Consider the following 25,676-nt stretch of genomic DNA (forward strand, 5'->3'; position numbering starts at 1 on the left):
TCAAAAGTTGGTATATTATGTCACTAATTTCAGGTGGCTTATGATGCAGCAAGAGAACCCATAACCTGTCATCTGCCTAATTCCTGGCTGCAGTCTTGGGTGGGGAAAAGTGATATGGGATTAGAGGCTCCTCCAAAACCCAAGAAGAACTGCTATTAGAAATGGTGTTAGAAATAGACGTTCGCTGGACAAACCCTCTGGACTTGCTGTCTTCATCTCCTTTCCTTCTTTAACCCACTTTAGTCAGGTTTTTGTCTTGACTGGTCCGTGAAAGCTGTTCTGAAGGCAACAATCCCCACAATGTTGAACAAAGTGCCAGTTCTGTCTTCCTAGTTACTATCACAGCATGTGACACAGCTAATGGCTTTCTCCTCAAAACACTTCCTTTACATGTTTTCCAAACTCTATACTTTCCTGGTCTTCACCCCCTATCCCTGGGCCCCAGGTTCTCTTTCAGATCTCATCATGGTGGAGAACTTAGCTCTTAGTCCTCTCCTCTTTTTTTCTTCACTCATTCACTTATCATCCAGTCTCCTGACTTTAAATATATGCCAATGACCCCCAAATTTATATTTCTATCTCAGACTTTTCTCTTGAACTCTAGACTCATACAAAATCGCCTACTCAACAACTCCCTACAGACATCTACTAGCAACTTAAATTCAACATGGTCAAAACTGAACTCTTGATCTTAAGAACTAAGCGCACTCTATCCACAGCCCTTCCCATCTCAGCCAATGGCAATTCCACACTTCTAGCTGTTTAAATCTTAAGTGTCTCCCTTGACTCCTCTCATATACTCCAGCCATATCCTACTCATTATGCTGATTTATAAAACACATCCTAAGTCAACCCTTTTTACAACCTCTATTGCCTCTACCCTATGGTGTTTTAATTGCAATAGTCATTTCTCCTAAATGATGTCTCTTCTCCTTCTGTTTACTCATTTTTTAAAATTTTTAGTTGTAGATGAACCTTTTTTATATTTATTTATGTGGTGCTGAAGCTCAAACTTAGTGCCCCATGCATGCTAGGCAACCGCTCTGCCACTGAGCCACAATCCCAGCCCTGCTGTTTACTTTTTATGTGGCATCAAATTGATAATTTTAAAATATAAGTCAAATCGTGTTACTCTTTTACTCAAAATGTTATGAAGACTCCACATTTTTTGAGCAGAAGTCTCTTTACAATGGCCAACAAGGCCTTCTTAACATTCTGACCTCCTCTCCCACAATCCTCCCCTGTCTAGTCCACTCAGGCATTATTGGATTCCTTTTTTTTTTTTTAATTTTTTTTAGTTGCAATTGGACACAATACCTTTATTTTTATTTTTTTATTTTATTTTATTTTTTTAATGTGATGCTGAGGATCGAACCCAGCACCTTGCACATGCTAGGAGAGCGCTCTACCACTGAGCCACATCCTCAGCCCCTTAATGGATTCTTTACCTGGCCCAGACCCTGATGCTGAACACTCCTGTTCTTTCCCAAAGTCTCCTGGCAGACATCTACATCTTTGCTCAAGCATCACTTTCCCAACAAGGCCTATATGACTTCTGTACTGAATTTATAATCTCCTCACTATGTACTCCTGATTTTTCTTCCCCATTTCTTGTTCACATCAGAGTCTGAAGTAGATTGGCAGAGGAATACCACTCCATTCGTTAGGTATCCAGCCTCATTTCATTAAGGGTTCCTGTCTCAACTAGTTCTTTGGAGGCCTTTCCATTGGGCCAACAGATATCAGCAGCAGGAGGATAAAGACAGAGAGGATGGAGAAGGTGCAGCTGCTTGGCTGAGAAGAAATATGTATGTCACTTCCAAATAAATTCCTCTGGTGAGACCCAGTCACATGGTCCCTATCTGGCTGTAAGAAAGATAGATTATATAATCTGGCATATATCCAGAAAGAAAAGGAAATATGGATCTTAGTGAGCACTTCAATTACCAAGTATCTTTTTGCTCCCTTTTTTATGCTTAAAGCACATTCAACACTTCCCACCACACCATACATGCTCCAAAAGAATACCTGTGGTCATTCACTTGGTGTATCCAGACTATCTGGACACAGCAGTCTCTTCATCAGGATGGCATGCCAATACCTTACATGTAACCCATGAACTGCAAGGGTAAGCGACTTGCACTTCTTTTCTCACTCTCTATACACGATGGTAGAACAGGAGTTTCTCCCTCACCCAGGATCTTCCTTGGTCCAGTGGACTCTGGCATACCCTCCTTTGGGGTGATATGACCTCCTCAACACACCAATGCACCTGCCACAGAAAGTTCTGGGTTTTCTCACAGCTGTTGTACAGTTCAAAAGTCAAATCAAGTCAGTCCAGGCACATGGATTCAGTGCTAATATAATTCCCTCAGTCGCTTAATAGGCCTTTGATCTACTTGTTTCCCATTAGTTCCATGTGCCAATAACCACAGAGTTCTTTCCTGGACACAATTCTCAAGCCTGATTGATTTCTTTGCCTCCACGCCTCTTGGTTTCAACTGACAGAAGCCACCTGGAGGCCATATGAAACAGGTCCTAACTTTGGCTGCACAACAGAATCACTTGGGGAACTTTGAAAAACTGACTGTCTAGGTTTCCTGGACCTCAGACCAATAACTCAAAAGCTGTACAGGTGAGATCAAGAACCCACACGCTCAATCTGATCTCTGCCACAGAACTAGTCACTTTTCTCAATAGACAAAGTTTTCCAGGACATCCTTACTTAAAGCCTTTCGCAACTCCATCTCTTACTCCCTAGGGTCTAGAAGTAGCATGTTCTTCCTCTCACTGCCCAAGTGTCAGAACTTTCTCTATTCCCTTTCATTTTTCGCTGGCATACTAGTCAATCTTTCCTAAGCTGTCTCTTTCTCTTGAGACCTTAGTTAACATTAATAGACTCTGATCCTTTCCAACATCTAACCTTGGCTCAGACGGTGCAGTTACGGTCCATGTTATCAAAGATGACAACTTTACCAAATTGGTTATCACGGTATAATATGGGTTTCTGTCTTTCTCCTCTCCATATCAATTTTTTCATCAATGTGCCACCTGATTGCTAAGCCAATGCAATGAATTTTAAGGTTTTAACAGAACTCCATTTCTAATATTATTGTAGAAACAACTAAAACTTAGTGACTTAACACCAAAGTTTTTATCATTCCCCCTCCCGGTCAAGCAAGTTGGCAGATATTCTTCCCTACCAGTAATTCAAGGACCCAGTTTTCTTTTGTTTCATGCCTTCAATCTCCCCTGGGTCCCAATGGAATTCTCCCATCTAAAGTATCAAAGAGGGTAGAAAAGGCAATCTGGTAGTAACTGTCTAATTCTGAGAAGACACATATCACCCTGTTTGCATTCCACTAGTGAGAACTATTCACATGGCCCTACTTAGATAAGGGGGGAGGGCTGAGAAAAGTAGCCTAGATGCCCAGAAAGTGTAGGAAATAGTAGTGTTAGCAAGCCATAGTGGTCTCCTTCATATTCTTTAAAACTTAAGCTGCAAAATGGAGGAATCTTTGAGGGGTTCATTCACAGATGTATCCCTGTTCCTATTACATTGCCTGGCACACAGAAGGTCAAAAAAAATACCTTTTAAATGAATGCAACGATGAATGGATAAACAGAATGAATCTCAAATTCAGTGCCAGATGCCACTTTTGGAATAAAAGCAAACTAACTGAATTGAGGATTAAAAGAATATTAAAAATTATACACCATAGTTACTTACATAAAACATTAAACAGAACCTTTTGGAAAAATCAGAATAAATTCCCAGGTACCAAAAACTACAAAGATCACATCTACAATGTAAATTCATACACAAGCTGGTTAAACACACTAAATTCATCTGTTGTGAACACAGAGTCACAGTCACTCAAAATATTAGTACAGACAACACAATGGACAACCTTCAAAGAAATTACCATTAAACTGACCACTCATCTTTCTGTTAGATGGAAATTTCTTCACCCAGACTCAAATTCACCCACATCTTCCTCAAAGGGCTGTACTGTATACACACAGTCTTAATTTTGAAAACAGTTACATAAAGACACACAAACTGCCAGTACACACCCACCATACACAATGTACACATCCACTGAAATTCAGAACTGATACGTATCTGGTATCAGCTTCAAAACTATGCCTGATGATAAGAGTAGATTTTTCATAGAGTAGTACTCAGTCGCTTACCTTTAAACAAACGTAAAATATCCCCTTTTGAAAGGGTTATATATTGGCAAAAAGAGCAAGTTCAAACTAAGAAGAACAAGAAATTCCTCATTCTCCTCACTCCAACATCAGAATGGGAACTGTCAGTAGAAACACACCAGTGAACCCAATCACTGTGAAACTTAATAGAGCAAAAAGCTACCTTAGCATCAAAGAATTAGACTCTAAACAAATAAACAGTAAGAAAACATGCACACACCACTTAACACTGTGAGTACTTCTACTTCACGAAAGGAAAAAGAAAAAAGTTGAAAATCTGAGTCTTCTTACTCAATGAATAAGAAAAATACTGGAGTTCCCCTCTCCTTTATTTTTTTAAAGACTTAAAAAATGACCCTTCAACCAAAAAAAAAAAAAAAAGTGTTAGATTTCATAACACAAACAAGACCCAGGGCAGGATGTTCAGTTTAACATTTTATAGTTAATTATTATGAAAAGCCTATCTAATAATAAAAAAACACCTCACTAATACTTTGTCAGAGATGCAAGAAACAGACTTAAGTATACAAGTGGATTGAAGTTTATTTAACTTTTTTTCTTTAGCTAATCCCTGTTATGAGCTTATTTGCTTTTTCTTGGTTGAGTTTTAAGAAGACTAAAGTGGGAATAGGGGGTGGTTATGAAGGCTTTTTAATACCTGAAATTCGAATATTAAAGTAGGATGACCAGGGTTAAGAACCAAGATCCAGAATTTTATTTCTGACCTACTATTTTCTCTTAGCAATGCTACCAACAAACCAACCAACAAAAACTAAAGAAAAGGTTTTAAAACAAAAACTTGAGCAACTTTATGGAAAGATAAGGATGACATTTTCAAACCCCAGAAACAAATTGATATACACATTACATGATTTATGAATACCTCAGGGGAAAAAAGATATCAACCTCCACCCAAATATTGCTATTTTAAAAATACTTTTGAAAATAAAGGCATATGTGGCATTGATTATAAAATACAATATTTCCCCCAACACAGGAAACCCCAAATGTAACTCTTTTATTTACATCACTTGCTTTATAACATGGAAACCCTTCCAAAGTGAAGAAAATTTGCTTGAAAAGAGAACTTTAAGCCTACTAAAAGCTCAAATGAATAAGCACTGGGGAAACACCCTATGTTTAATTCTAAATGCAGAAGAAACTTTTTCACTTTGGAAAGGGAGCATTGTCACATTTAATTTTACTGAATAAAAAAGACCATTTCAAATGTAATAATATCTCCACTTCCTGGAACGCTTTAAATTTCTGCTTTTAAAATCAAGTGAGGGAGCATAACACTTCTGCGACCCAGTATCACCGTGGAGCTACTTCATTATGCCGTCCCCTCATCCAGTAGGGCAACCTTTAGGATGCTGGCCCAGGTATCACTACAAGTGACAAGATTCCTGGTCTGGGGCACAGACTGAAAGACAAGGCAGTTACCCAAGAGGAATGCTCCTTCATCTGGTGCTGGTTGCTGTGCGGGCCGCTGGCATGGCCACGCCAAAAGCAGTTCTGGCAGAGCTGGTAGTTGTGGCACTGCTGGCATCGGTAGCGGAAGCCCATCATGCTCTCGCAGCGGCAGTAGGAACACTCCACAGGATGGAAGACTTGTGGCCGGTCAGACATGGAGCAGGGAAGGGAGAACAAGGACAAAGACACAGTTCACCTGGAGAACAGTCGATACAGAGGAAAAGCAAACCTAATAGAAAAGCCAAGCTCAAACCAAACTTAGAACCAAAAAATCTCAACTGTCTGCTTTTTGTCAACATAGTTTGAAGGAATAACAAAGTGCCCATAAGAGTTTATACTAAAAATTAAAAGCACACAATGTGGTATAGTACCTCCAGACAGTATCAGTGTAGCCAATATATATAATTCTAAGTAAAAATTTGGGTTAATATGAAATGTATTTATAATTCTAAGTAAAAATTGGGTTAATATGAAATATATAGGTATATTGGTATTAATGAATGCATTCTGATAATTTTGGTTGAACATATATATGTTTCTGTGATGTTCTTCTATTCTCTTCTAAGCCAGTCAAGAGCCAGTGCTCACTTATACTGGTAGAATAGGTGGGCAGGGAGGAAAGTGAGAACCAGGGAGGAAGAGGGAGTACACTGATTAGTTACTGATAAGACAATGACTGGGGCTGGGGATGTGGCTCAAGCGGTAGCGCGCTCCCCTGGCATGCGTGCGGCCCGGGTTCAATCCTCAGCACCACATACAAACAAAGATGTTATGTCTGCCGAAAACTAAAAAATAAATATTAAAATTCTCTCTCTCTCTCTCTCTCTCTTCCTCTCTCTTTAAAAAAAAAAAAAAAGACAATGACTATTCATGACAATACCTGATGAAAGTATTATTTTGCTAAAGTGCAGAGAAGTGAGAAATTGTGCTATTTGTGTACAATGAATCAAAGAACATTCTGCAGTCACGTATAGCTGATTAGAATAAATAAGAAAAATTTTAAAAACTTAATGACATATTGAAAATGTTAATGTAATGGGAAGGATGATTTATTCCTAGATATTTCAGTGGTTTCATAATATTTCTCTGTCTCCAAAGAAAAGTAATATCACTAACCACATAAGAATACAATCAGGGGCTGGGGCTAGAGCTCAGTGGTAGAGAGCTTGCCTCGAATATGTGAGGTACTGTGTTCGATCCTCAGTACCACATAAATATATTTTAAACAAAATGAAGACATCATGTCCATGTATAACTAAAAAAAAATTTTGAAAAAAAAAAAAGAATGCAATCAATACATAATATACCACACAAAATCATAACAAAATATTCAATATGGATAATAATACATCTTGACAAAAGAGGTTCCTTCTACTTCTCATAGCAGACACAAAATGATGTTTATGAAAATGAACTGGATATGAAATTACTAAAACACTTAAGGCAAAAGAAAGCATTGCTCCTCAAAAAAACAATAATATTCTGGCAATTTAACAATTTAAATCTCTATTTGAAATCCTATTAAAGAGGTTAGCTTTTTTATCCAGTCAAGAGAATCTGGTCACCGGGCATGGTGGCACACACCTATATAATCCCAGAAACTCCGGAGGCTTAGGCGGGAGGATCGCAAATCCAAAGCCAGCATAACTACTTAGCAAGACCCTATATCTAAATAAAATATTAAAAAGGGCTGGGGATGTGGCTCAGTGGTTAAGTGCCCCTGGGTTCAATCCCCGGTACCAAAAAAAAAAAAAAAAAAGATTCTGATACTTTAAGAAAATACTCCTGAATCTGAGAAATAAGTGAACTAAAGCTATTATTGAGCAAAAGCCATGAAGATAGAAAAAAAAGTATGCATAGAAGGGACAGGTATGAATACAAGGTATGGACAGAAGGGACAGAGTATGAGAAGGTGGTGGTGGAGGGCGGGGGCGGGGGGAGGCTGTTTTTTAGTGGCTTCTCAGCTCCTCCTCAGTCTTTTTTGTGTAATGGAGAGAGCCAGACAAGAGCCTGAAGAGAAGGGAGGCTGCACAGAAAGCTTCAGCCTTCCCTTTAATAAATCCCAACAACCTAAATGTAAACTGATGGTGATATCAGAAAACATTAAGAATTTGTAAGAAATTAGTATCATTTCAATACAAAGCAAAGAGTCAAGTCACATGACTGAGAAGAACACTGAGGGGACACTCAGGTAGATGGTGAGGAACAATGGCAGCTGTGCCACCTAGTACAACATTGCATCTTAGCGATTATCTTCAAATTATTCAAAAGTAATTATAGTTTTAGTGGTTGATAATGTAAAAATCCATCTCTTTAGAGCTACGATTTTGCTAAATTAAAGAGGAAACAAAAAGGAAGTCACGGCAAAATCAGGCCAGCTCAAGGGTCAACCATCCTCTGTGATCTCAGGATGAAAAGGCCCAGTCTAAAGCACCAAGTCTCAAGACCTGGTACTATTACTTCTTGAAATCCAAGCTGAGTACTGAGTCTCTCCCTCAGAAAACTATTCCTCTTTTGAATGCTAAAACCACAAATTCAAATAACGGTGTGCCAGCAAATGTCAATTATGATTTTCAATAACAGCCAAGGATACTGTACATAATCAGTTCCTTATTCCCTACAGCACAAAAAAAAAAAAAACTGAACAATAAATTTTCCACTCACCATTCTCGACATGGGCAAGCCTGTGCATGAGAGGTAGCCAAACAAGGCACTGTGGGGGAGGGTCTGCCATCATTGTGTCTAAAAACATATTTAGCATTATCTTTTTCTGTAAAGAGAAGAAAAACAAATACACTTCATATCTTTCAAATATCTCTAAACTCCAATATTAAGTTAACAGGATTCTCCCAAATAACCATTAGTAATTTGCATGTGACACTGTAATAAATAACAAAGTAATATTCTGCACTACTAAAGTCACATTACCACTATACTACACATGACTACTATATAAAATGTATTTCCACATGCAGTATTTGAGTCTTATAACAACTGTATCAGATAAACAGATCAGGTGTTACTATCTTCCTTTGACAGAGGAGAAAATAAAGAAGCAAAGCATTTAAATGACTGGTAACGGTCCTACCCAAATCAGACACAGAGCTAAGACTAGAACTGCAAGTCCTTCCAACCACTATTTTTGCTGTCCAGTGGGGTAGACAGACATCCCACACCCCACATGAATGTCTGGTTGCCTCCATAACTCCAGCATTCCTAAAACAGTGCCTGGTACTCAACAGGCACTTGATAAGTAATTGTTGGATAAATAAATAATAAAGTGAGAAGCAAATACGCTTAGATATCATTTAACAACTTTCTCATTTACAGGTGAGAAACAGAAGCTCAGTGCAGTTACATAACTTGACAGTCACAGAGACAGTTATAACAGAGATGAGACCAGAACCTAAATACCACATGCCCATCACAGCACTCCCGCCAGCTCCATCGCAAGGCTGCACTTTTCTTTCTAACTTTATTTCTCTCCAACGGTAATCTTCCATTGTATGTGCAACACTGACATAATTATGTCCCACATAGAAAAAGAAAATCAGAAAACAGTCCAGAAGGACATGATAGAATTATATGATATAAACAGAACAAATTCTCAACAATATTTCAAGTTCATGAATTTTCTTTTTTTTTGTTTGTTTGTTTGTTTGTTTGTTTGTTTTTCCTTCAAGCCATAAACTTTCCAGTTCCAAAGGAAAAGGAAAAAGGAGCTGAGATCAGTGCCATGCGCTCAACACAGGGTTTGTTCTGATAACCTGAACACACACAGCCCCATTTCAAACTCTACTCTGAGAAGAGCACAGACAAAAGGCAACACAGTAGATGCTGCACAGCCTAAAGCCCTGTCCATGCCCTGGTCCACCACATTGGGTCAAAAGGACCCCAGAATTTCATCTCTCACTTACTTCCTAGTAACTGTGTTCTCAGCCCTACCAACAGGCTGTTAAAAATGGATGTTCAGCAATAAAAGCTTAAAATAATTTCCTCTAGAGGGAAAAAAACAGAAAAGATAAAATTGGTTTGAGCCAGTTCATTGCAAAATAACTTGGATATTTATCTCTAATATATTTAACACACACTGAAAGGAAGGAATGAAGGCACCAGGGGGCTTAGGACAGAGAATACTAGGACTGCAGCTGGGCCCACCATGATCCCTGCCCACAATGGTCCCTTAGCAAGCCAAATGCAAGGCCACACATACTCACTCCCACATCGTTTGGCAACTGTGAGAATCCCGACTCCAGAACTTACTGAGGATAACTTTGAAGGAAGCTAGGAAGTAGGGCTTGGGAAAGGGAGGCAAAGCAGAAGGCAGAGCAGGAAAGAAGTGCTGCTAGAAACCTAGAAAAGATTTAGCAAGCTGAGGGGAAGTCAGATCCAGGGATGAGTGGAGCTATGGGTGGGGACTGGGATGCATGCAGACTAAGAGGGCAGTGGGGAGCCACATTCCCAGGACCTCTCAATACCAGTGTGCGCCCAATGCCAGGTGAGAGAAAGGCCCACCCAACCGGGCCTCAAAATGGTGTCCCGAGTGTTTTCCATATCAGTATCCAAATTTCTACTCTTTTTCTTTATTTGAGGTGGGTACATATTAGCCAGGTGCTCTATCTACTACTGAGCTACAACCCTGCCCCCAAGTTTCTGCTGTTTCTGAGACTCTGGTGGAATATAGGAATGATGAGATGAACACCAGAATGCCACCCAACATCTGAATGGAGGACCAGATAGAGAAAATACCCCAAACCACAGACACGGGAAAAACCAACAAACCAAAATGAAACCAAAGTGTCTCTTTGAAATAACTGAGAAAAAGATACTACCAAGGATTTTTTTTTTTTCAGCTAGTAAGAGGCAGAAGGCTAAAATTAAACTGGATCTTACCCTTTATTACAAATCTAGTTTAATATTTCTCTTTATGTTTGTTAAAATTACATTTTTTACAAACCCACTTATAATTTTAATGCTACTTTCTCTAAAAAGTAGTTTGATTTTTTGAAGAGTTTATAAACCACAGAGTTCTTGGGACTGGGATTGTAGCTCAGGATCAGAGCACTTGCCTAGCTCATGTGAGACCTGGGTTCGAACCTTAGCACAACATAAAAATAAATGAAATAAAATAAAGGTATTATGTCCATCTACAACTTAAAAAAAATAAAAACGGAATTGTCTAAAAAAAAAAAAAACAAAAAACTTCAATCTGTGTGTGTTGTTGCATGCCTATAATCCCAGTGACTCAGGAGGCTGAGAAAAGAGGATTACAAATTCAAGGACAGCCTCAGTAACTCAGCGAGGCCCTCAGCAATATAGCGAGACCCTGTCTCAAAGTAAAAAAAAAAAAGCTGGGGATGTAGCTCAGTGGTAAAGTGCCCCTAGGTAAAATCCCTAGCACTAAAAATAAAAAATAAATAAAACCTTCAAAATGAAAAAAAATCTCATCTTGTCTACATCCCTCCGGATACATATTTCTACATAATTATGAACATAGAGTAGATATAAATTTATCAACTGGTTTTCACTCAACAATTTATTAAGTATCTTGTTTTGTATAAGGTCTTCATTTCTAATCAATCTAATAGTTGCCTGATGCACTAAGGAAAAACACCATGATTAATTTATGCTTTCCTCTGTAAAACATTGAGGCTGTTTCTATCCTTCTACGTGGTCTCATGTTTTTTTCATAGAAATGTATGTTTTTATGTGTTGTATCTTGTTATTCTGATCCTTGATGCTGGCAATTATTATTCTATATTCCATTCCCATTTCCCTTCCTCCAACTCCCACTATCTCTTCCTTTTCTAAAATGGGGGCGGAACCATCCCTTTAAAAATTATAAATCTAGTATTACTAAAATAACATTAAGAACTAAATTAAGGGGCTGAGGCTATAGCTCAGTGGTAAAGTGTTTGCCTCACATGTGTGAGGCACTGGGTACAATCTTTAGCACCACATAAAAATAAATAAAGATACTGTGTTCATCTACAACGAAATAAGTATTTTTTAAAAAAAGAATTAAGTTAAATAACTTAGCAACAGCTAATCATTGCTGTAATCGCCAAATTCATTTTCAATAAAAATTTCTATTTCCTGATATATAACATGTAAATATTTTCTATTCACTGTCCTATCACTTAAGCATATATGACATTTAGTTTGCCTCAGAAATGGCATTTTTGAAAGTTTTCAAATTAAAACAGTCTTATACAAACTTCTGTGTAGAGTTGTAGTACAACTTTTTCCTGGCAAGGAAAAACCTACACTAGAGTTATAGAAACTGGTGTTGTGGGCTGCCTTTCAGTTACTATTGGACATTGAATTTGCCCATATCACGGATTTATTTTGGACTCTGAAAATACAAGTGTGTTTTTTTTCGAATATTTATTTTTTAGTGGTAGTTGGACACAATACCTTTATTTTATTTATTTATTTTTATGTGGTGCTGAGGATCAAACCCAGGACCTCACACGAGCGAGGTGAGCGCTGTACCGCTGAGCCACAACCCCAGACCCAATACAAGTGATTTTTTAAATGACACAACAATATGATGGTGCTGTGCTTTTTTTTGGGGGGGGGCGCCCTCCGGGGCACGCAACCTCTGAGCCATATCCCCAGCCCTATTTTGTATTTTATTTAGAGACAGGGTCTCACTGAGTTACTTAGTGCTTCACTTTTTGCTGAGGCTGGCTTTGAACTTGCCATCCTCCTTATCACTGGGATTACAGGTGTGCGCCACCACACTGCTGAGCTTTTTTATAAGAGATTTTTTATTAATTATAGCTGAAAGAAATATTGTGAAAGCTCTTTTAAGAATTCTGAAATACTGTATTTCCCTATTTGCACTGACTATTACATCTGAGAACACCATGGCATAATATGGATAAAATTAAGGTTGCACGTACTTTAAACTTTCAGTTAGAATTCAAGCCAAAAATACTAATACAAAAATACTAATCTTGTTTCATACATGATTTAAAATCATTATTCAACTAATCCAGCAAATATTTAGTAAGCACTGTTCATTTTATAAGCATTCTGTCATCACTGGGAAGTAAAGTTGGAGCCAGGTCTCTCCCTCAGGACATCCCTAAACTATGTACATGCCTCCAAGTGCAGAAGGGGCACAAGTCATCCCACACTGAAAGACTCAGAGCACTAAGAGGAGGGGATATCTTAGCTTGGATCTGAAACAGGAGGCCTTGATGAAGGGGAGAAGGTCAGGGGTTTGTAGGCCTTTCATTTTCATTGAGCACTAACAGCATAAACAAAGACAAGAAGTGTGACTACCTGATCAAAATGCAGGCTACTCCAAACAAGAGAAATGAAAATCACTGAGATAACATTTCTCACCTATCAGATCGGCCACCATTCACAAGTGTAAGAACATGAGTGCTGGCAGGTACCTGTGGAGTGGCTGCAAGCAGCACAGCAGTGGAGGAACCTGTGGTCTAAAGAGGGGTAAGAACAGTTCAGGGCTGGGGCAGGGGAACCAGGAATGAAGGCTGGGGTAGGGTGACAAGAACTACCATGTCACACCAGGAACCTTATCCAGCAGGCAATAAGGACTTAATAAATTTTTTAAAGAAAAAAAGAGACAACAACAGCTATATAGCAGTATCTGAGCAGCAGAGTCCTCTTCTTTAGAATGCCATTGAGCCATATAGGGATCAGGAGCCCAAGTCCTTTAGCTTTTTTTTTTTTTTTTTTTTTTTTGGTGGTGGTGCTAGGGATCCCTTGGCTTTTTGAGTAACAAGGTTTTCTGCTTTCCCTGAAGACTAGAGAACCACAAGGCAGAAGGGCAGAAAGGACTCCAGAAGGGGAGTATCTGCTGGGTTGTGCCACCAGCAAAAATACCAGAGAAGGAATAAGGCCAACAGCTTCCACCACTTCAAGCCTGGCAGCCTCCCTCCCTGCCCATGGCCTTTAGGCAGGGACACATGACCAAATACATCAGGGCTTGCATTCGTCTCATAAGCAGTAACTGAGAGGGGCCTTTTCTACAGCATGCAGATAGCAAGCACTGCTGACAAAAATGCTTCTCAAAAAAAGAAAATTAGCCAGGCATGGCGGCACATGCCTGTAATCCCAGCAAATTGAGAGGCTGAGGCAGGAGGATCACAAGTTCGAGTCTAGCATTGAGGCATTAAGCAACTCAGCAAGACCCTGTCTCAAAATTAAAAATAAAAAGGACAGGGGATGTGGTTCAACTGCTTCTGTGGGATCAATCCCTGGTACCAAAAAAAGGAAAAAGAAATCATAGAGTCACCTGTCATTTCTAAGGATTCGTTTAGTAAGACATTCCTCACCACAGATCAAATTAAAAAAAAAACCCAATGCTGTTTAATCTAATTGATGCCAGTGAGAAAGTCCTCATTATAGTAGATCTTATCATAATAAAACCCATTCTGTATACTGCATTCCATCCAACCTAAGATGCACTTGAAGGATCACTTATAAGATACATTATATTTTTTCAACCATTAGTAAAGAAAAACACTCAATTAAACTAACTCAATGGCTTAATTAACTGTGCTACTTCATGTGGTGTGAATCCATCACACATCCTCTGGATGAACTGAATTTCTTTCATCTATTCAGAGGGATTAGGCAGTTTTGTCTACCTTCAGATGCACTGTTTGGTTTGACAAGAAATTATTTAAGTCATATCTCAGTAATTAAAATAATATAGTTTCATCAATTTGGTGAAATCCTTCTTTTAAAAAAGATCTGGAAACACCTGCTGTTGCTTTGCAAGAAAATATGAAATTCCTCTAATGACGAATATCTGTTTGACCAACACCAAATATATTCCCCTCTGCTCCATGTTCATTCCTTTCTGTGTTTACACAAACTATTTTTTATTGCCAGATCACAGTTATATTCTTAAGAACACGTGAAATGACAACACATATCAAAAATGGACCTGACTCAGATGAAGTGACAATCTGATTGGCTATGATCAACTTCACACATATGCAGGAAATGACAACCTGTCAGACCACTGCCTACCAAGTGCCACTTATGATGCCACTGGCTACATGAAGTATCTCAAATCTGCCTCTGAATCACTGAAACCAGTGGGACTAGTCCACATCAGTTTACTGGAAGATGAAGGGTCACTAACAAATGCTTAAAAAAGCTCCTTAATTAGAATACCTGTGAAATAACACAGATACCCACATACTCATGCCAGGGAATTCCTACCAAACTTTCTTCAATGTCCAGAGAAGCAAAGTGAGGACATCCAGAAAATGTCTCAAAGTGAGAACAAAAGTTATTTTGGCACATAGCCAAAGAGAATAGGTTGGTCAAAGTGTAATCAGAAGACATTTCCAGATATAAAATAGTCTTGTTTTTCTGAAAATCAACCAGAAATAATATAATCCCATCTCTACCTCTTCCCACTTCCTCTGTGAATCAAGAAGAGTGTGACACAGCATCCAATACAGTGTCACCCTGCAAGACTGCACCTACTTCCCTGTCACTCTACCTGCTCCACTCTGCTCACTCAGGTTTCTCTTTCAGGCAGAGAGCAGTGAACCTAAAACTACTGGAGGGCAGGTGGAACTCTTCAAATTAAAGTCAGATGAAGAACTAGAAAACAAATGGTAAAACAGCCTTCAAAGCAGAAATACAACCCTTCCCTAAAATTCTGAAGTTTGGGGGAAATATGGGAGAAATTTAAATATATTTACTGTTTATTTTTTTAAATATTTTTTTTTTAGTTGTCAATGGACCTTTATTTTATTTATTTATATGTGGTACTGAGAAGCAAACCCAGTGCCTCACACATACTAGGCAAGCACTAGACCACTGAGCTAGGAACCCAGCCCATACTGTTTATTTTTGATAACTTTTAAACCTTTAAAGTCCATCTTTTAACTCAAAGACACTGAAAAAAATCTTAATATATTTGATCTATTTACCCAAGTATTAGGCTTGGAGTGCTACATTAATATTGCAATGAATGTACAAATGGAATTAATTTTTCTATTATTATTTTTTTAAATCTACCACAGTAAAGAGAATGGAATAGTATGCCTATTATCCAGCTTCAACAATTCTCAACATACAACTAATTTTGTTTTATCTATGCTTTCAAACTCCTTCTACCTCCATTATCTTAAAATTAATTCCAGTCACAGTATCTCATAAACATTTTATCATGATAGATACCGAGGATGGCTCCAATTTGGGGGTATTATGGATAAGGTTGGTAAGAGTATTCTTGTAAAAATCCTTTTGAGGACATGTTTTTATTTCACTTGGCAAAAACCTTGGAGTAGAAGGTCTAGGTCATGGGTAGGTTCTGTTTGAGTTTATGAGAAATCACCAGGGCTTCTCCCAAAGTGGTCTATATGCAAGGTCTGGTTGCTCCAAATCTTCATCAACATTTGGTGTCAGTCACTAATTTTTATCTATTCTAATGGGTGGGTTCTGTTGAGCTAACATAAATACTTTAACTTTTCTTATTTTAAAAACTACTAATTTTCCAGAAAACTTGGTCCCAGTATCTGAGGACCAGCCCCAAGGTGCTGTGAGACCAAAGGAAGACAGGTAGACAGATGCAGGACTGCAGAGTGCAATCTACTGGGGGCCTTACTGAAGTTTAGTCCTGGGTGGCAACTGGGCCAGCCAATCCCCAAATTTTGGGTCAGAAGGAGGGGCATATTTATGGATTAGGAAAAAAGTGATTTTACCCATCTGGAATGTACCTGGTTTATCTTAATACTGATGAGTCAAGTACATCTCTGGAGCCATGGTCCCATTATAAAGTCCCTCAGATGGCTCTAGTGGCTTTATCTACTTTTGATTTGTTGGGAAACTATGCAGGGTTTCTAGGTCAGTCGTGGTGGTTATGACTCAAGATAGCTGCACTCATGTCAAGCTTTATCCTTAAAACTAAACCACATGACTCCATACATCTTCTATTGGGTATGAAAAACAGGAACAAATATGTTTTTTGTTTTGGTACTGTGAATTGAACACAGGGGTGCTTTATCACTGAGTCACATCCCCAGCCCCTTTGCATTTTTTACTTTTGAGACAGCGTCTCACTAAATTGCTAAGGCTAGTCTTGAACTCAAGATCCTCCTGTCTCACCTTTCTGAATCACTGGGATTACAGGCATGTTCCACAGCACCCAACTACAAATATCTTAAAAATGAATTAAACTGATACCTGGAACTAGGGATATGGTTCAGTGGTATAGTGCTTGCCTAGCATGCATGATGCCCTGGTTTCTTTTTTTTTTTTTTTAAATCTCAGGACTGTCTTTTTTTTATTTTATTTTTTATTTGTCAGTGGACACAACGTCTTTGTTTGTATGTGGTGCTGAGGATCGAACCCGGGTCGCATGCATGCCAAGCGAGCACGCTACCGCTTGAGCCACATCCCCAGCCCGATGCCCTGGTTTCAATCCCCAGCACTACAAAAACAAACAAGAAAATACACCAAAACCAAAAATCTATTAAAATAAGCCAATATGTAATTATCTTCATTTCATTTTTTTAAAAAAGCATTTCTACAGCAATGCAACACACATATTTCTGGAAACAGAGACCAAACAATAATAATGCACTAATGATACCAGCCAATTAGACCTCCGCAGGTACTTTCACCAGGAGTCACCCTCAGGTATCACCTTTCAGCCTTAAATCCTGATATTTTCCTGCTTCGTGATAAGGGCAATACAATTTCCAACACAGATCAGTCTTACAAAAACTACACACTGGATCCCAGGGATAGCTGATTTCATCAGTTATTTTAGCATGGCAGGGGTGCCTTCACATATTATTTATCACTTGCAGTGCAGCTTCGTTGTTACAAAGCTGTGGAAAGAGAAGCAGTTCATGAATCCTCTAAACCTATTACTTCTTTCTCTACAGGATTTCCGGTTCTTTCTTAAAATATTTATATTTTTCTCTTTAATTGTAGTCACTTCTCTGTTCATCACAGAACATCAGCATGCTGAGGAAAACTGTGTGTAAGAACCAGCAAAGCAACTTCCACTTTGTCTTGGTTCAGCTCTGTCTGGCAACAATATGATCCAGCTCACTTGAAAGAAGCACTGCATGAAACAAACTGTGCAGGAAAGGCCCACTTTCAAAAAGAAACCCAATATTCCGTGAATTTATTCTTGTCGCATCAAACTTTATTCAGTCTCATTTTTTGGTCATTCTGTTCATAGTTTATATTTCTTCAGAAGCTTTGTTTAAACATCTTCAAGAAGTTAGGAAAACTCAAGCTTCTCTAAACGGAGAAGAGCTTCTTAGACTTCTCCAAATTTGCCATATTTCCTTTTTTAAAAAAATATATTTTTTTAGTCATACATGGGCACAATATCTTTATTTTGTTTGTTTGTATGTGGTGCTGAGGATCTAACCCAGGGTCTCACACATGCAAGGCGAGTGCTCTACCACTGAGCCACAACCCCAGCCCCAAATTTGCCATATTTCAAAATGTAGATTGCTTTTTTACAGGAATCTGAAGCACAATCAGGCTGTGAGTTGGAAGGCCTCACAATCATACCCTTCATGAGGTAACTTGCAGAATCTGGAACAGCACTCTCAGAATTAACAATTACAATTTTTAAAATGTCTTTAACATTTTAAACTGTTATTCCAACACTGGATTCTTCTCATGGCATTCAGATTACAATTTACACCGAAGGCCACTTTAGAGTTACCACCCATAACTGTCACCCACTTGTCAGACGCTGTACTTCACTGTGTGTGAACACCCTTCTCCATTCTGATGCCATTTCACTCAAGAGCAGCTTCCCAGGATTTGATCACCATGCAGCCTCCAGGAAGCACCCTGAGAGGAGAGCCATGTGCACATGACCCACAAGTTCACCCCAGGGGCCTGGTGGACAAATATGCAAGGTGCTGGGCCCACTTCAGGCTATGTTTTGGGTTGAACTTCGTAAAGATCCCGAGAGCAGTTTATCTCTTCACTGGTGATAAGCATTCTGATCACTTGGTTAAAGTGATGTCTGATAGGCTTATCCACCTGTAAAATCACTGTTTCTCTAGGTAATTAGCAAGTATCTTAATACTTTCACACTATGTCAATATCCTATTTCCATTAACTTTTTTTACCATTAGTTTTAACGTGTATTTTTTTTATTAATTTCCCACTTTCCAGAACTGTCTAAGGTAGTTTTAAGCTTCTTTTATCTAATCTGAGCCTTCACTAGTGTCTACTCTAACCCCAGTCCTTTGAGGCACTCACCCCAACGTCTAGGCAAAGGCCTCAGGAGGAAGTCAAATCCATCTTCCTGTCATGAGAAATTGGCAGCACACTTGAGGGGCAGGTGCTGGCAGCTGAGAGCTGCATGGCTCTCCCATCTCTGGCCCTGCTACAGTTTTATGTCAAAACCCTGCATTTCACAGTTTAAAAAACCCACATGGAAAAGAACAAATGTCCAGTGGCAATAATATAAACACTTTTTCAAACTTTTTTTTTTTTTTTAATATTACAAATGTGATCCTTTTTTCAGAAAAGACCCCCTTCCCCACAGGAGTTCTCAGGTGGTTTTGCCCCTGCTGTACTCGCCCCACCCCTACCCCTGCCCCTGCCCCCACAAAGATGCTCCTCTTCCCCTACACAAGAGATGACATCCTAGGCTGGAAGAATCTGGTAGAACCTGCTAAGTGGTAGGATGGAAGAGAGCTCTGCTAGCCCTAGAGTCTATCCATCTGTCCTTACCTGCTGTGGAAAACAGGTGCGGACTGAGTGTTCTGTGTACCCAAAAGATGGCCCTTCAAAGACAGCTGTTGGGAGCTTCAGAACTTCCTTCAGAAACTGGTCAAACTTGCTAAATATCATTAAGCCATTGGAATCTGACATCTGGGAGAAAATATCTATGAGAACAAAACCAAATAAAGTCAAACTACAAGAAAACATTAAGTTTTTTCACTCTGTCATCTAAAAAGAACAAATTAAAAAGAAAATATTAGATTTTTTAAATAAATGGTGCTATGTTATCTCTATACCAGTAAAAAAAAAAAATCATTAAAAAGTACCATAAAGTCATGATTCTTAGTTAATATTAAAACTATTCTCATTCTTATTCACACTGTGTGGTTACTTTACTGACAGGTCCCCTCAATCCCACTCACTTAATACTCCACCTACCATTGTATACAATAACATTCAGGTGTATCTACCTACATACTCTTTTTGAATATGAAAACTGAATGATATATAAACTTAAATTCAATTTATGACTCACTTTATTTCAAGAAAGATTCACAACAGACTGTCTTTATCCCTCAGTGTCTGTGTTTATATAGAACACATACATGTTAGGTTACATGAACACAGTAGTATAGTAGTGATAAGACATGACATGGTACTGTCTTTACATATTCATGTATAAATCAAGGAATCGTATACATGTGAGGGAATAAATTTGACAAAGCATGGAAAATGTTTAAAATATTCTATTTAGTGAATTCTAAAGTACAATAAAAAGGACCCATATAAACTCTTCTATCCCAAAATACTTTAATAATATAAACCTTATTTTTACATAAAGTCCAGCTAAGCAAAGTAAAAAGAAATTTCCAGTAATATTACTCTTTCTTTACTTTCATGCAGAGTTCGTGTCTCTAGTTATCCCTCTCTTTTCATCCACAGTTGGAGAGAAAAAGACAAATGATCAGGAAATCAAAACAACACAATGAATGAAGAAACATAACCTAAACTGTTTTTCAAGTTACTGGGCTTCCTTACCCCCCCCAAAAAAAAATTAAAATAATTAGTGAATTAAATATGCACAGAAAATCATTCCCTTAGGATTTTTCAAACAAAGCATTTTGAAAATTTATGTCTATCTATTCATAGTGAACAGGTGTATGAGAAACCTACATATATATATATGAAATATACATTACTATTTAGGTTCAATTTGGGGAAGTTATCTCAAAGCACAAGGTAAAGAAAAAAATATTTTTAAATACATATATCAAAAAGAGACAAAATGCTAGATTGTCACTTCATAAGATAATTTTTTTTTAAAATATTTATTTATTTATTTTTCGGTGGACACAACATCTTTGTTTGTATGTGGTGCTGAGGATCGAACCCGGGCTGCACGCATGCCAGGCGAGCGCGCCACCACTTGAGCCACATCCCCAGCCCCATAAGATAATTTTTTAAGATATGAGAAATTATCAAAGGAATGAAAATCTACCCTGTCACAGGCCCCCCCAAAAAAGGTTTAAGCCACACCATGTGGCAGGCACCACACTGAGTCAGCCAGCAGCCACTCATTATTTATTATTTTATTATTTTTCTCTTCGTTAGTGACAGAACAGACTAAATTTCCCAGCCTCCATTTGCAAGGTGTGATCATGTGACTAAGCACTGGCCAATAAAACTGTAATCAGAAAGATGATGAGAGACTTCCAGGAAGGCTAAATAAAGTTAACTGACTGGAAATCATGCCTTTTTCCCCCTATTCCTTTCTTCCTTCTGCTGATAGCTGGAGCTCCAGCAGCCACTTTGGACTATGTGGTCATCTTAATATAGGAATCATGCATCAGAACTGTAGATAAGAAAGACAAAGAAAGCATGCATCCTAGAAAAACATAAAGCTTCCAAAGTAGCCCTGGACTCCTTTTATGTTAAAGAAAAATAAACTTTAAGACACCATTATATTGAGTTTCTGCTTTCATGCAACACACCCTAATCCTAAATGCTACTATATTTTACCAAACATTGCCTTGTTGTACTTTTATAAAAGGTTTATGTATGAACATATACATGAGCACACACACACACACAATTACTTAAATTTTATGGATGAAGAAATTGTAGCTTAGAAAACTTAACTTGTTCAAAAAGTTAGTAGGTGGCCAAATCAAGTTTTAAACCTACACTTGATTCCAAAGTAAATTTCATTATGCCATGTTCCTTCAAGATATAATTTAGGGGGCTGAGGCTATAGCTCAGTAGTAAAGAGCCTGCGTCGCATGTGTGAGGCACTGGGTTCGATCCTCAGCACCACATAAAAATAAATAAAGATGCTGTGTGTTCATCTACACTTAAAAAAAAAAAAGGTAAACAAACTGTTCTTTAAATATTAAACAAAAGGTATAATTTAGACTAGATATGAAAATATATAGGCACAGGAATATAGCTACCTTGAAAGATCAACAAACAGGACAGCATGTATAGATTTTGGCAACATATATACTAGAACAAATGGGCTAAGAACTAAGCATAATAAACATATTAAAAGGAACACTATCTATATGAAACAGAAAACAAATCATAAAAAAGAATGAATCAGAATAGAATAGACATTGTGATTGCTGTATGTACATAGGTGACTGTATGACCAATGTGATTCTGCAATCTGCACAATCAGAAAAATGAGATATTATACCCATTGATTCAAATGTATGAATTGCCAAGATCATTGTAATGTCATGTGTAGCTAATAAAAAAAAAAAAGAATGAATCAGATATATCATACAACAGCTACAAAGCAAAATGACAGGTGGGGCTCTCATGTTCATTCTACATAATAAACAGTAGCCTGGCTCCAGACGAAGGGCAATTAACAAAGAGAAAAGCAGACAGATAAATGCTCCTAAAGGGAAGTAGAGAAATGTAAAGAAATTGAACCATATGTGAGAAACACCAATAGATAAACAGAATAGATATGTCAGCAATCCAAAAGAAAGGAATTTGAAGCTATGCCCTGAAAGCTGAGGTCTGGAATGATGAGGTAAAAAGAGGCTGATGTGGGATGAGGAATCTCAGTAGAGAAGAGCAGGACCAGAGTCTCTGACAGGAGAATGCAGGGTCAGTCTTCACTGCAAGGAGGAAGCAGGGCACAGAGAGCACATTCTCTCTCTGACATTCGATTTATGTGGAGAAATAAAGACTGAATAAGAAGAATACTTCTGTTAATGAAAGAAAATTCCTAAAAGATGAAAGCAATTTGGATTTGGTATTCAAGTGGGATGAAATGTTTCGAAAACAGGTGTCAGGAAGGTTAGAGTGGCCAGGTGCAAAGGCACCTGTGATCCTAGCAATGCAGGAGGTAGAGGCAGGAGAATGGCAAGTTCAAAGCCTGCCTCAGCAACTCAGGGAGGCACTAAGCAACTTAGCAAGAACCAGTCTCAAAATTAAAAATAAAAATAACTGGAGGTGTGGCTCAGTGGTAAAATCCCCCTAGGGTAAGTCCTCAAGAGGAGGAAGAAGTGGGGGGGGGGGAGATGATGATGATGATTAGAGTGTAAATGACTATGACTAAAATAGGAAGAATGGAATTGGAGGTGGGGGGGAGCCAACAGGTCTCAATGCTAGGAATTGTAGTTGGTGGGAAAATGGATTAGGAAATAAAGGAATTTTAAAAGTTAGGATTATTCTTTAAATTTCTACCTTGCGGAAATGCTGACAACCCTCACTAAATCAACAAGTCAAAACAAAGCTTTGAATTCAACTATATTTGGACCAATCAGCACATTTTCAAGTGGAACCATCCTAGTATATTGGGCCACAGTTCAAGATGGACAGCAGATAGACAGGTCTGAAATGTTAACGCTGAGGTGAGCACTCGATGCTCTTCAAATGAGGGAAGAGCGTAAGTGATCCAATCTTTGGGCAGCTGGTTACTGTTCTTATGATGAGGAAAATGATCCTCCACTCAATCTGAGTGAAAACCATGGAACACAGCAGACACTTCAAGGCATCCCCTCAATACCTGTAGCCCCTCTTGCTCACTAAGGAATGCTGAGTTCAGGATGCCAGTGTGCCTGCTTGAAAAATGACTTCCCAGCCTCCTATGCACATTGTAACAGAACAGATTTCTGAAAAACCTTCAGCTTTCCTAATAGAAATACCTTTCTTCTTTCTTCCCAGAATGAGTATATGAGGCCTATGACAGAGTCATCTTAATCGTAAGGAAGAAAGCAGAGCAGGAAGAGGGAGGAAGGGGTCTTTGACAATATCCTTGGGTCATTGTACCAACTTGGAATTTACCAGCCCTTGGACTTATTATTACATGACAAAAATAAATCTCAATATATTTAAGTCTCTTTGTTAAGTTTTCTGTTCCTATTTAATTTATTCATAACTGATAAGCAAGTAATTAACTTATAGGCACTAATGGTAGAAATATTCAACAGAGAGTTTAGCTATCAAATATATTAATACACATATGTATAGCTTCATAGTAACAAAAGCACATATGTATAGACCCACATCAATGAGTCTACACTCAGAGTAACACATTCAGAGTAATAAAAGGGAGTGACTGGATATGACATGACTAACCACACCCAGTAAAAAGTATTATTTTCAATTATACTTAGTTGCTATGTCATATGAAGAGATCAAAAGTAAATTTTCTAATTCATGAAAAAAAAAACTATGATTTAAAAGGCCATGTTGGAAGAGAACAAACAGAAACATCTATATTTGTTTTAATTTTTTAAAAATTGCTAGATCCAAAAATTAAAGGCAATAAAAGAAGAAAATGTAGGCTCAAATCTTCATCATGTCGGCTTAAGACCTGACTTCCTTAACACAATGCCTAAAGCATAAAAAATAAAATCAAGAATCGGGTTGGGGTTGTGGCTCAGTGGTAGAGCACTTGCCTAGCATGTATGAGACACTGGGTTCAATTCTCAGCACCACATATAAATAAATAAAATAAATAAAATAAAGGTCCATCAATAACTAAAAAATATTTTTTAAAAAATCAAGAATCAATAAATGGGATGGATTCAAACTAAAAAGCTTCTTCTCAACAAAAACAATCACGCAAAGAGAGAGCCTACGGAATAGGAGAAAATCTTTACCACATACACATCAGATACAGCACTAATTTCCAGAATATATAAATAACTCAGGGGCTGGAGTTGTGGCTCAGTGGTAGAGCACTTGCCTTGAATGTGTGAGGCACTGGGTTCGATTCCCAGCACCACATATAAATTAAAAATAAAGGCCCATCAACAACTAAAATGAATAAAAATTTAAAAAAAAATAACTCAAAAAACTTAACACCAAAAAATAAAAAATAACCCAATCAATAGATGGGCTAAGGAACTGAACAAGCACTTCACAGAAGATATACAATCGATTAACAAATACATGAAAAAATGTTCAATATCTCTAGCAATTAGAGAAATGCAAATCAAAACTATTCTAAGATTTCATCTCACTCCAGTTGGAATGCAATACAAATAGCAATAAGTGTTGGTGAGGATGTGGGGGAAAAGGTACACTCAAACTTTGCTGGTGGGACTGCATTGATGCAACCACTTGGAAAACTTTAAATGGAACCACCATTTGACCCAGCTATCCCTGGGTTTATATACCTAAAGGACTTAAAATCAGCATACTACAGTGACGCAGCCATATCAATGTTTATAGCAGCTCAATTAACAATAGAATCAACCTACATGCCCTTCAACAGATTAATAAAGAAAATGTGACATATATACACTATATAATTACTCAGCTTTAAAGAAGAATGAAATTATGGTATTTGCTAATTAATGGATGGAGTTGGAGAATATCATGCTGAGTGAAATAAGCCAACCCCAAAAAAACAAAGGCCAAATGTTTTCTCTGATATGCAGATGCTGATCAGTAAGGGGAGTAGGGGGGTAAGGAAGAATGCAAGAACTCTGGATTATGCTGAGAGCCATAGCCAAGTTGGAAATGATGCATGGCATTTTTGGGTTGAAATTGTTCAGAAAGGTGACCCTGCTCAGGGATTAGGGTGGCTCCAGGTTTAGGGTGGATCCTGCTGGATTAGGGTGGCTCCCGGTTTAGGGTGGATCCTGCTGGGAATAGCCCACTCCTTGAGTTCTGAGAGTATTGGTATGCAGAGCCCAGTGGAGGGAGTGTGATTTTCCCAGAAGGTGCGTGTAGAGAGCCGGTGAGAGTTCGGGAATAAAGAGTTGCTGTTTGAATCTACAAGGCTTTGTGGTGGCTCGGTTGTTTTGTGCCCA

General features: G+C 38.2%; 1 protein-coding gene across 18 annotated transcripts in view; it reads right to left on the minus strand.

The window, feature by feature from the left end:
* Positions 1-25,676, minus strand: part of Dtnb (dystrobrevin beta) — a 234,482-nt gene that overhangs the window by 135,852 nt on the left and 72,954 nt on the right. For all 18 annotated transcript variants that reach the window (XM_058578414.1, XM_058578416.1, XM_058578412.1 and 15 more), the window contains 3 exons: positions 19,408-19,562; positions 8,353-8,458; positions 5,659-5,825 (listed from right to left, as the gene is read on the minus strand). In XM_058578414.1, coding sequence (XP_058434397.1) covers positions 5,659-5,825; positions 8,353-8,458; positions 19,408-19,562 — 428 coding nt within the window. The remainder of the gene's footprint in view (positions 1-5,658; positions 5,826-8,352; positions 8,459-19,407; positions 19,563-25,676) is intronic.

The sequence above is a fragment of the Marmota monax genome, unplaced genomic scaffold, assembly GCF_021218885.2.
Source record: "Marmota monax isolate L192 unplaced genomic scaffold, Marmota_monax_Labrador192_F-V1.1 WCK01_AAM20220418_F8-fsc00010, whole genome shotgun sequence".
In the NCBI taxonomy this organism is placed as follows: domain Eukaryota; kingdom Metazoa; phylum Chordata; class Mammalia; order Rodentia; family Sciuridae; genus Marmota; species Marmota monax.